At 44.7% G+C, this 11,675-nt stretch overlaps 1 protein-coding gene and 1 non-coding gene across 2 annotated transcripts; both read right to left on the reverse strand.

Moving 5' to 3' along the window:
• Positions 1-5,621: 5,621 nt before the first annotated feature.
• Positions 5,622-5,695, reverse strand: TRNAI-AAU (transfer RNA isoleucine (anticodon AAU)). The gene has a single exon. It is a non-coding gene; the product is annotated as a tRNA-Ile (tRNA).
• A 4,711-nt stretch (positions 5,696-10,406) lies between these two features.
• Positions 10,407-10,773, reverse strand: LOC117030716 (60S ribosomal protein L39-like). The gene has a single exon (XM_033120932.1). The coding sequence runs from the start codon at positions 10,747-10,749 to the stop codon at positions 10,594-10,596; it is 156 nt and encodes a 51-aa protein (XP_032976823.1). The 5' UTR covers positions 10,750-10,773; the 3' UTR covers positions 10,407-10,593.
• Positions 10,774-11,675: the final 902 nt, after the last annotated feature.

The raw sequence follows: 11,675 nt of genomic DNA on the forward strand, positions 1-11,675 counted from the left end.
CCAGTGAATGCTGGAAGATCCCTAGAGAGGACAGTCCTAGATCTAGTATATCCAACAGCTTGCTCAGGCTCTTGTAGGCTTTTCTCACTGTCTTGGACTCGTGTTTATCTGATTAGGGGGACAGGGAAGAGACTACGGGCAGGGTAAAAATAACCTGTGACAGAAAATCTTTCAGTCATGTCCAAGCTCCAGAAGAAAGGCATATTTTGTATCAGTTTAGGTGCTTTATTTGGTAGTGAGTTCCCTGTCACTGGGAGTATCCACACAGAGGCTGCACAACTACCTTTCAGGATATTGCAAGAAGGACTCCTGCAACATGAAGAACTTACCCAGATGCCTGCCGAGGGCACTCTAAGCCTAAAATTCTATTATTTAAATCAACACAAAATTTCCTTGAATGCAAGAACTGCTTCTCTCCTCATTGCCCCTCCGCCCCCGCCACCAGTATTTTTCCTTTTTTCTAAGAATTAGAATATATCATGTTTAGTAGGAAAATTGAAAAGCAGTGAAAAAAATTATCCATACCATTGAATACTACACATCGATAAAAAGAAATGAACGATAGATACCCCTAATAACTTGGATGGATCTCAAGGGTATTATGCTGAGTGGGGATAAAAGCCAATCTGAAAGGCAACATACTGTCTGATTCCACTTATGTAACATTCTCAAAACGATAAAATTGTCAAGATGGGGAAGGCAGCAAAGGGTTAGAAATGGTTAGAGGGAGGGGATGGGTGTGACTATACAGAGTTGCACCCTTGAGGTGATGGGACAATTCTGTATCTTGTGTGTGGTGGTTACACAATTCCAAACGTGCAAAAGTGACAGAACTATACACACACTTTATAGCAATGATGATTTTCTGGTTTTGTTATTGTACTAAATCACATAAGATGTAATCATTGGAGGAAAGTGAATGAAGTGTACAGGACCTCTCTGTACTGCCTTTGTAACTTCTTGTAAAGCTATAATTATTTCAAAATTAAAAAAAAAATTTAAGAGCATAGAAATCCCCGCTGTTAACACTTTAGTCTATTTCCTATGAATTATTTTCTTCGCACAGGAACATATTGTATATAAATTTTGTATCCTGAAATTTTCTCTTAATAGAACGTCATAGGCACTTTCTATGTCATTAACTACTCCACAAAACAATCACTTTAATAGTTGTGTAACAGGCCAATTTCATGGACATGTCATAATTTACTTAACCATCCATTCCTCATTGAACACACTCAGGCTGTTTCCGTTTTTTCACCACTATAAATAACCTCGTGATGAATATCTGTGCGGAAATGGTTACCTATATTTTGAATTCTTTTCTTAGGCTAGACTTCCAGAAGGGAAATTATCAACTCAAAGGAAATAATTAAAACTCTTCCCAGAGTTTGTTTATTTTTAAGGGGGAAGTCAGTTGTCCTGTCGCGAGTTTGCTCAAGCAGCACCATGGAGAGGTCCAGGCAACAAGGAACTGAGACCTTCTACCAACAGCCAGCACCCACTTGCCAGGCATGTGACTAGTGCTCTAGAAGCAGATCCTCCAGCCCAGGCCAGCCTTCAGATGACTGTACCCCAACCTACACCCTGACTGCAACTTCACGAGAGACCCCGAGTCAAAACTACCCAGCTGAGCCACTCTTTGATTTCTGACCCACAGAAACTGTTTCAAGCCATGAAGTTTTGCGGGCAATTGTTACACGGCAATAGATAATGAATACAAGAAGCTGGCTAGGTGACGGGGAGGATTCATATGGCAGGCAGAGAAGGCCAGGCAAAGGGAGCAAATCGAATACAGAAGGGCCAAGAACAAGAAGGAGGATGCTTGTGGCATGGAGTAGGCCAGGCCTTGGAGGACCCTAACCCAGCTGCAGGACTGCCTCCCCTCCTCAGAGTGCCCGAGGGCACAAAGGGGTTTGAACTAGACCTAGCAACATCCAAGGGTATCTGAGGCTGTGGTCACAGGCTGTGATTCCATCAGAGCTCTGAGAGTCCTCCATTTGAGCAGTGCTCCAGTAAGCAGGAGGGACCCCAGGCCAGGACCCAGCCTGGGGAACAAGGAGCCAGGGCAGGCTTAGCTGACATCCTCATCTCTGTCAGGAACTGGCAGATGCCCTGGGAGGCAGCTGACAGGGAGGAGAGAAGGCCAGTCGTACAGTCAGACACAACAGGTTCCATTTCTGACTCGTTCACTTACTGTGTGGCCTGAAGCAAATGATTTCGCATTAACAGAGCCTGTTGACTCATCTAAACAGGTGAGATTCCTGGCAGGGCTCACCTGGCTTGGCTGGGTGCAGGCTAAACGGGGTTGTGCACGGGCAGCCCCAGGTACCACAGAGGGCCCGGCACACACTCACATTCGGTGTCTGTTCATTCCATTTATTTCCTCCCTGGGCAAAAATGGGGGTGGGGAGGTGAACAGATGAATGTAGTTACAAGAGGGGGGCTTGTTTGGCTCACAAGTAACTGGGACTCACCCTGGACACCCAGTTTCAGCAGCTTAGAGGTAAAGCCAGGTGTCCAGGAGGAGAGACGGTGAGTTGTTGTCCAGAGTTAGGGACCAGGGCCGTGCAGCTGCTTGGGGAGGGCAGAGAAGAGCAGATCTGAACAGATGCTTCACAAAGGAAAATAGATGAACAGTCAATAACCTCATGAAAAAATGCTCAATATCGTTAGTATGAAACCACAGATGTCAACAAGATACTAGTACACATCCACCCAGAAAACTACAATAAAAAAGAATGATAACACCAGAAGTTGGTGAGGACTCACACATTTTTAGTGGGTGTGTACCATGGTATAATCACTTTGGGAAAATGTCTATAGAATGAAGCATACATCTATCTGATGACACAGAGATTCTACTTTTTGGTCTTTGCCCAAGAGACAGGAAAACGTAGGCCCACCAAAAACCTTGTAGACTGTTCGTAGCAGATTTATTCATAATATTCAAAAATCAGATAAATCCCAGGAGGATAATTCCCAATTAAAAATGGATAAACTATTGTATGTTCATATAATAGAATATTGCTCAGCAATTAAAAGGAACAAACTGCAGACTTATGCAACAATATGGATAAATCGCAAAAACATTATGCTGAGTGGAAGAAGCTTTACACAAAATAGTATACACAATATGCTTCCATTTATATGACATTCTCAAACAAGCAAACAACCTATGATGGAAGAAGCTGAGGACAGTGGCAACCTCCAGGATGCGGTGGAAGTGGGGGCAGAGATTGACTGGGAAGGGGCCTGAGAGAACTTTCTGGCATGTTGGTAATGGTCCACATCTTGATAGGGGTTTGAGTTACACAGGTATATGCATTTGTCAAAACTCAGCAAATGTACACTTAAGATTGGGCATTTCACTTTATGTAAATTTAATCTCGAGAAAAAACTTGTAAATCAATATCGATCGCTATTTAACGAGGTACGAGCTGAAGTATTTAGGGGGACGTATACAGATGTCTGCAACATCTTTGAAATGCCTCAAAAATAATGGATTGATGGATGGACAGAGGGATGGGTAGATGGACGAATATGTGATGAAGCAAGTAGAGTTAAATTGTAATGGTAGACTTTAGAAGATGGGTGTACCTGTTTTCTGTATGTTTTAAGATTTTCATAATACATTTTTAAATTTTTTTACATTGACCAGTTTATTATAAAGGATACAAATCAACAGCCTGATGAAGAGGTACAGAGAGAGAGGTCAGGAAAGGTCCCCATGAAGTTGGGGCACACCACTCTCTCAGCACGTACATATAGTCATCAACTCCAAAGCTCAATAATTTTTAAAAAAATCTCTTGGGATCCTTGGTACAAAAGCAGAGTGCTTCCTTCCCCGCCCCCACCCGAATGTGACTCTCTGGGCTGGGCCTGGGTCCCAATATCTAGAATGGGTTCCATGGAGGCTTCTTGAGAGTCCAAAGGTCTCCCAGCTACGTGCAAACACACAACCTTTCCAAAGAGCACTCTTCAGAGGGGGTCTCTCCAGAGTCTCTCCCTCACTTCCTTCCTGGGGTTCTCTGCTATGGCAGCCACCACCTGCAAGAATCAGCTCTCATTACTAAATGTACAAAGGCCTCCAAGGTCTGAGCTGAGCCCAGAAGGATTCTGGGGCCCCTCTGAGCAGCCCTAGTACACCCCATCACTTTCCTGAGCTGTACAAGGCTCGCACCTGGGTAATCACCCGGTTTCACAGCCTTGCTGTGACCCAGACACCCAACAGGCAAAGGGGGAGAGACAACTGGCTAACTGAATGATAGTCTCCATCCTTAGGAGATTCCCCTGCTCCCACCCCCAGGGCTGCCCCTCAGAGCTGGTCAGTTCTCCAGTGGCCCTGCCAGGCCAGTCTCCAGCCTCCAGCCTCCCTGAGCTGAGGGCTGAGAACTGTTGCCTGGCAGGTAATTGGTCTGGGAAGCCTAAAGGGAGAAGGTGGGGGCTCAGGGGAGGGAGAGCCCCAGGTGCTGCAGGAAGTGGAGCTGTTGATTAAGTGGCTCCTTCTCAAGGCCTGGGAGACGGGAGCTGCAGAGCGGAAGGGAGCAGAGCTCTTAAAGGAGAAAAGACTTCATTCTGACTCTCTCGTGGAGATAGCAGGTCTGCTTGGGGGTTGCCCTAATTGTTGTCAGGACTCCCCTGCTTCCAGCACTCTACTCTTCCTTCCTACATCCCAGGCTTCTTCACAGGTCATGCTCAGGATTTGTCCTGTCCTTTGGGGCTCCCCGGTAGAACCACCCAGTGGGAGGGAAGCCAGTTAAGGGATTTATTGGCCAGGGCTCATCTGAGAAGCCCTAGGGAGTCCCGGGGAGGAAAGGACCAGGAGAGAGTACAGTAACCTCCAGCTCTAGCTCAAAGCAGGTGGGACAAGAGTCAACACCAAGGAAATTTCCTGAAGGGGGAGGTGGTCAGATGGTTGTGAAAAACTGTAGCAATGACAGCCCTTGCCAATGCTCAGCCCAGGGCTTAGCCGTGAGAAGCACCTGAATTGAAACCACAACCACATCCCAGGTTTCTTGAGTGTGGTTTCTACCAGCAGCAACAGCAGCAGCATGATCTGGGAACTTACCTTGCAGGTTCAACATGCAAATTCTCAGCATCCCCCATTCCTCCCCCTATCCTCCTCAAACCTGTGAATCAGAAACTTGGGGGCTGGGCCCAACAATCCACAAGCCCTCTAGGTGATTCTGACTGCACACTCAAGTTTGAGAATCACTGGTATAATCTGACAGGACTTGGAGAGGGGCTGCCTAGAAAACCTCCTTCTTCACAAATTTATTCATGTTAATCAAACATTAATTAGCACCTTCTACATGCTAGGCTCAGTCAAGCCTCACAAAGAGCCCAAAGTAGGGTAACTTACAGTTCTTACCCTCCAGGCAGACTGACTAGTAAGTACAAAAGGCAGGTCAAAGAGCCCCAGGAAGGAGCCAATCTTTCTGGCTAGGAGGATTTAGAGAGGGCTTCCCAGAGGAGGTGGCCTTTGAGTTTGGCCTTGAAGAATGAGGTAGAATTAACAAGCAGAAAAGGAAGGCACCAGAAACATTCTTCTAAAACCAAAATCTAACTTTTATTTTAAGTTTTTTTTTTTTTTTCTTTAAGGAGGGCACTGCTCACAGTGGCCCATGCAGGGATCGAACCAGCAACCTTGGTGTTATTAGCACCACGCTCTACCCAACTGAGCTAACCGGCCACCCAAACTCTAACTTTTAAAAGCATCTTATTGCTTTGGGGACAAACTCAAGTGCCTCAGCACAAGTTTCTCCATGATCTAGCCCCTATCTCCTTCATCAGCCCCATTTCCTCCACTCCACACTTCCATTCATATATTTGAGTAAAACTAAACTTCTCATAGACACACACAAACACACACACACACAGAGCATGCTATTTCTTGTTGCCAGGCCTGTGCTCATGCCATCCCTTCTGCCTAGAATGCCCTCTCTGTGTCTCTTTGTCCAATACCTACCCATTCTTCAGGACTCATTTCAGGTGTTTTCTCCTCCAAGAAGCCCTCCTGACTCCTGGCTGGTTAAGTATCATCCTCTAGGTGCCCCAAGGACTTCAACACAGATGCATCAGGGCCCTCGCTGCGTTGATCTGCCTCATGTTAATCCCCATTAGAAAGTGAAATTCTTGTGAGTTGGCACCTTCTGTAACTTTGTGACCCTAGAGCCCAGCACAGAGCCTGGCACGCAGTGGGCTTTCCATACGTATTTATTTAATGAAGGCAACATGTTAAATACGAGGTCCAGGGAAAAACAACAGCGGGAATGATGAAGAGTCCCATAGGGAGTACATCCCGAAGGCAAATGCACAAAACATTTTCCTCCGTATAAAACCTAGAACAGAGGAGACAGTGTTTAGCAGCCAGGAGACTCTTGCTGCCTGCTTGACAGATCTGGCATCTGTGCTTTGAATCCAGTTGCCATCTGCTGAGCGTTGCTGTTAAAATGTTCCAGTCAGGCCAAGTGTGAATCCAGATTAGTCTCTTTAGCACTATAAGTTGGTTTCTGAGTTGGGGTACAGATTTATTAGTTCTCAAGAATCCCAAAGGCAAATGAAAAATGCTCAACATCATTAATGATTAGGGAGACGCAAATTAGAGCTATACTTAGATACCATTAATATCCACTGGATGGCAAAAAGTTTAAAAACTGAAAATACCAAGTGCTGGTGAGGATGCAGAACAAGTGAACTCTCATCCTTTGCCGGTGGGGATGCCAAATGGTACAGCCACTCTGGAAAACAGGCTGGTAATTTCTTATAAAGTTAAACATACACGTACCCTATAACCCAGCAACCCCACTTCTAGGTACGACCTGAGAAATATGAAGACTGCAGTTCACACAACAACCAGTATGTGAATACTTATAGAAGCTCTATTCAAAATTGCCCCAGACTGGAAACAACCCAAATGTCCATCAGTAGGCAAATGATAAACAAATGGTAGTCAATCTATACAATAGAATAGTACCCACTAAAAAAGAAGAATGAACTACTGATATCTGCAACAACATGGATACATCTAAATGCATTCTGCTAAGAGAAAGAATCCAATTCCAAAAGGTTACATACTGTATGACTCCGTTGATAACACATTCTGGAAAAGTCAAAACTTGAGAAATGGAGAACAGGTTGCCAGGGGTTGGGGTGGGTTTGACTACAAAGGCTCAACTGGAGGGAATTTTTTGGAGTGATGAAATTATTCTCTATCCTGATCTATCCTTGAATCTATGTATATGTTAAAAGTCACAGACATATACACCAAAAACAGTGAATTGTACACGTACATTTAAAATACGTTTTAAATACCAGTGTAAAGGAAAAAAGAATCCCAAGGGACAAGGCAGTCACTAGGGGTGGCTCCCCTTCCCACTATCTTATCTGTGGTGACTAGGGTCTGTCCCACCTCTAATCAGTCCTGCCCTCTTGGGTGGCTCACTAAAGCAAGCTCCAAGTCTGGCTGATGCTCCAGAAGCTGTCACAGGATCGAACACACCCCCAAACAATTCTCCCATCTCGTTTGATCTCAGTATCAACTCCACGATGACAGTTGACTTTGTCTTGTTCACCAAAGTATCCCCAAGGACCTAAAACAAGGCTTATATCTAACAGCTCTGTGTGTTATGTACTGTTGACTCAACTCCAACTCCCTGTGAATGAGTGATGTCCACAATATCCCATCCTCAACAAGTCTGCTCAGCTCCTGTAGACTTATGCCTATGGCTTCCTTTATCTAGCCAGTCCATTTCACATTTGGTTTTCTTCTTTTTCTGCCGCACTTTCTCCAGCTTTATTGTCTTTTGTTGCTTTCTTATGATGTGCCTGAAGTAGGCAGCTTCAGTTTTGTCATTTTTGCCTCCAGAGATGTTTCAGGCTTAGTTTGCTCTATGACCCACCTGTTCTTCTTTCTGGTGGTCCAGGATATCCGTAGAGCTCTCCTCCCACACCATATTTCAAATCAATCTTATTTTTTTCCTGTCAGCTTTCTTCACTATGCAACTTTCACATTTATACATAGTAATTGAGGGTGTAGATGACCTTAGCCTTGGTCTCTAATGACACATCTTCGCTCTTGGTGAGCTTCCCTAATTTTTCCATTGCCACTCTTCTGATTTCTTGGCTGCTGTCTTTATTTGAATTGATGACTGAACCACGCTAAGCAAAATCTTGAACAATTTTGACGTCTTCATTGTCTATGTGAAAGTTGTGTATTTCTTCTGTAGTCATGACTTTTGTCTTCTTGATGTTCAAATCCTAACAAGAATATGTTAACAAATATGGAAACAAAATAATGGCCTACAGACTGGAAATGCTCAATATACATCCCAATTTTCAAGAAAGGAAATGCCAAGGTGTGCAGTAACTACAGAAACATTGTTCTAATTTCCTACGCAAGTAAAGTTATGCTCAAGGTGATGCGAAAAAGGCTTCGACCTTACATGGAGCTTCTACCTTATAAGAAATGTTGGATGTTGAGATGCAATTGTGAACATTCATTGGATACTGGAGCGCTCCAAAGAATTTCAGGTTAGTCTATGTTTATAGACAGCAGTAAAACGTTGGCTGCGTGGGTCATGAAGAGCTCTGGGTTGCTCTGAAAGAAATGGGCGTGCCTAAGCATTTGATTGTCCTGATGTGTAACCTGCATTGTGGACAGGAAGCCACCTTTGGGACAGAATATGGAGACAGAATGGTTTTCTATTGGCGAAGGTGTCAGACAAGGGTGCATTTTATCTCCTTATTTGTTTAATCCGTACACAGAACATATCATATGAAAAACTGGGCTAGGCTCAGAGGAAGGAGGAGTGAAAATTGGTGGAAGGATATCAATATAACCGTTGCTCAATCAATAAATATTGATAACAAATAAATATTTGTTATCCGTTTATCTCACTGCCTCCAAACTCCTGAATCCACTCTCTTAGTTTAAAAACTCACCTCAGCCCCTCTTCTCCAGTCACTTATTCTAACTCCTCTCCTGGAATTTTGGCATTTAACATTCCTGCTCAGGTGTTGGCTCTGCCCCTCCTCTGGCTCACAGGTTTCAGGTGAGAATTCCTCCCTCTCTCTCGATGCAAAACATTATGGCCCCTCAGCCAGAGACCTATTGGAAGCAGCCCTGGTCTCATCACAAACAATGGTTCCCAACATGGGGCTACCTCCCTGTCATGCAGGGACTCATGAGGGGTCTCAGCCCCCGCTCCCCACATAAGAACGCAGGACATGGTGAGGTTAAAAAGGAACACCCACAAAAAGGAGCCAAAGAGGAACCATAGATAGGGGAGTCATACCACTGTAGTCTCGCTGGCAGCTGGGTTGGAGACACAGGAAGCAGGAGCCACACGATCCATAACCTGCCGTCCACTTCTCTCTGCCAACCAACCTCACTTGCTAGCTGCAATCTGCCATGCTAACTGCAATCGCTCTTGCCAGCTCAGCTACCGTCTTCTTGCTAGCCCCCATTTTCTGCTAGCGTAGCCATGGCAGTTATATTAGTGGCCAATGGCTCACTGGTTACAGCTGATGGCCAACGAACCACCGCTGATGGCCATTTACTACCTGAGTGAGCACCTTTCCATGTGAGCGCCAGAGCCTGGAAACCACACTCCTGGTTCTGTCCCCACATTCCCTCTTCAAGCAGGAAGGAAATGCCAGTGGGCCACATGGACTAAAAAGCCACCTCAGGTGCTTCTTCCATGCCTCAACAGCAGTGTGTGTTTGTCTCATGCATTCAAAGCGTTTGTGTGTTCCTTTTATTTCACTTGACACTCTGTAGTCCCTGTGGGATGTTCATTTATTTGGGGTTGTAACAAAGCCCTCTGGTTGGAATCTCTCAGGTTTCTGCCTATTTCCCTCCAGGCTGGTTGAAACGGAAGGCTATTTGTGTCCTTCCGTTATTTCTTCAGTGGTTATTTCTTCTGTCCTTCACCCCTGGCCATGGGCCCTCCTCTACAGAAAATCATAATGCACATCACACAGGTGGCCACTTAAGATTCATGACCTTCCTTCCGTACCACAATCTCAGATACAAATAATATCCAAGTAGGTAGACTGCAAGTAAACAGCACAGGTACGGAAGTTTTCTCCAGCCTCGCGAGAAGTCTGATTCCTTAACCCTGCGCTGACCCCATCCCCTCCCCACCTAAAGAAGGGTCTTTCTCTTGGTTTCCAGGCATGGACAGTGCAAGGCATGTACACCCAAAGCAGACAGAAGGCTATACCCTGCGCTGAGACTCAAGTCCTATCCACTTGGCTCAGTTTACTCTGTGCTGAGCAAGGTCAGAGTCACAAACGGGTGGTTCAAGAGTTGTGCCTGCCCACCAGTGTGTTAGCTTCAGTTCACACAATGTATTCAAGTTTTTCAATTAGTAGCCAACATTTTTTTTTTTAGAAGGCCTCACATATTTATTACTGAACCAACCTACTAGTGCAGAAACATATTAAAGACAAAACTAATTTTCCCTATAACTTCCCAATAAAACACAACCAACTGTTCAGATAGTAGCGATCTTTTCAGTGCCACGGTTAAGATCCAAGCAACCCTGACACAGCAAAAACATGTGGTGCCATCTCATGTGCGATTCCTTATAGACCCAGCTTGGTTCTTCTCCAATGTCTCCTCTTGGAGTTGTACCTGATTTTATTACAAGTTTTCATCCGAATCCATTGGGGAATGGGCCGATTCTGCTTTTGTTTCTTGGCCAGGAAACGCTTGATCCTGAAAGTCTTGTGAGAAGACATGGCGAGGAAGAGTCAGACGCACGCCCTACGAAGGTGGCGAATCAACATTTTTTTTTTTAACAAATATCCGCGATTTATTTTCTTTTCACAAACCCACAGTTACTTACAGAAGAATTTATAATACGTCAGGCAGTATGAAACGTATCAAAACAATGATATTTAAAGGAAAACTACCACAGAAATACTCAACAGATACTCAAAAAATATTTGTTAAGTAATTAAAGGAAAATGAGTGATGGACTGCACTCATCACATAGCTACATAAAACTTCCAATTGTTTTAGAAGCTCTGCTAATAAAACTTGGGTATCCTCCTGAACAGTTGGTATTATATCTGACTGATGCCTAATTGGTTGAAATTCATGCCCTTTTCCTATTTAATATTGTCTAATGAAATAAAATTCCTCTCAATTCACAATTCTTTCATAGGGGTTGTATTGGGAGAAGTGTGCTGGTGAGAATGGTAATCCAGTCCTCCAGGCATAAAATTTTGTGTACCCCAATTAAGATAGTGACAATGGGTTTAGAGAGAGAGAGAGAGAGCTATGGATACAAGCGATTTGAGAAGTGGAATGGATAGAACTGGGTGGATAGTTGAACATAGTAGCCAACATTTTTAAATTGGGAGATTTCCCATGAAAATAAGATCTGACCTTACGAGACCACACTTCCCACAGGACTCCCTTCAGTGGGGGACTGGATAGCAAATGCCCTCTTTAAATGAGGCAGATGCCCTCCTGAGATCCAATTTCCTTTCTGCCCCCATCTCCCCCACTTCTTTCCTTCACCACCCCCCCCAACTCCACCCCTGCCTTGCTTTCCCAAGCCTCTGGGGACAGAGTCCCAGAGAGCAGTTTCCAGGCTCTTTGCCTCACGTGGAAAGGTGCTGGCTCGGGTAGTAGATGGCCATCAGCTGTGATGGGATGG

The sequence above is a fragment of the Rhinolophus ferrumequinum genome, chromosome 11, assembly GCF_004115265.2.
Source record: "Rhinolophus ferrumequinum isolate MPI-CBG mRhiFer1 chromosome 11, mRhiFer1_v1.p, whole genome shotgun sequence".
Lineage (NCBI taxonomy): Eukaryota > Metazoa > Chordata > Mammalia > Chiroptera > Rhinolophidae > Rhinolophus > Rhinolophus ferrumequinum.

Excerpts from the sequence above, each read along its gene's own strand:
- LOC117030716 (XM_033120932.1), bottom strand. The coding sequence starts at position 10,749 with ATGTCTTCTCACAAGACTTTCAGGATCAAGCGTTTCCTGGCCAAGAAA.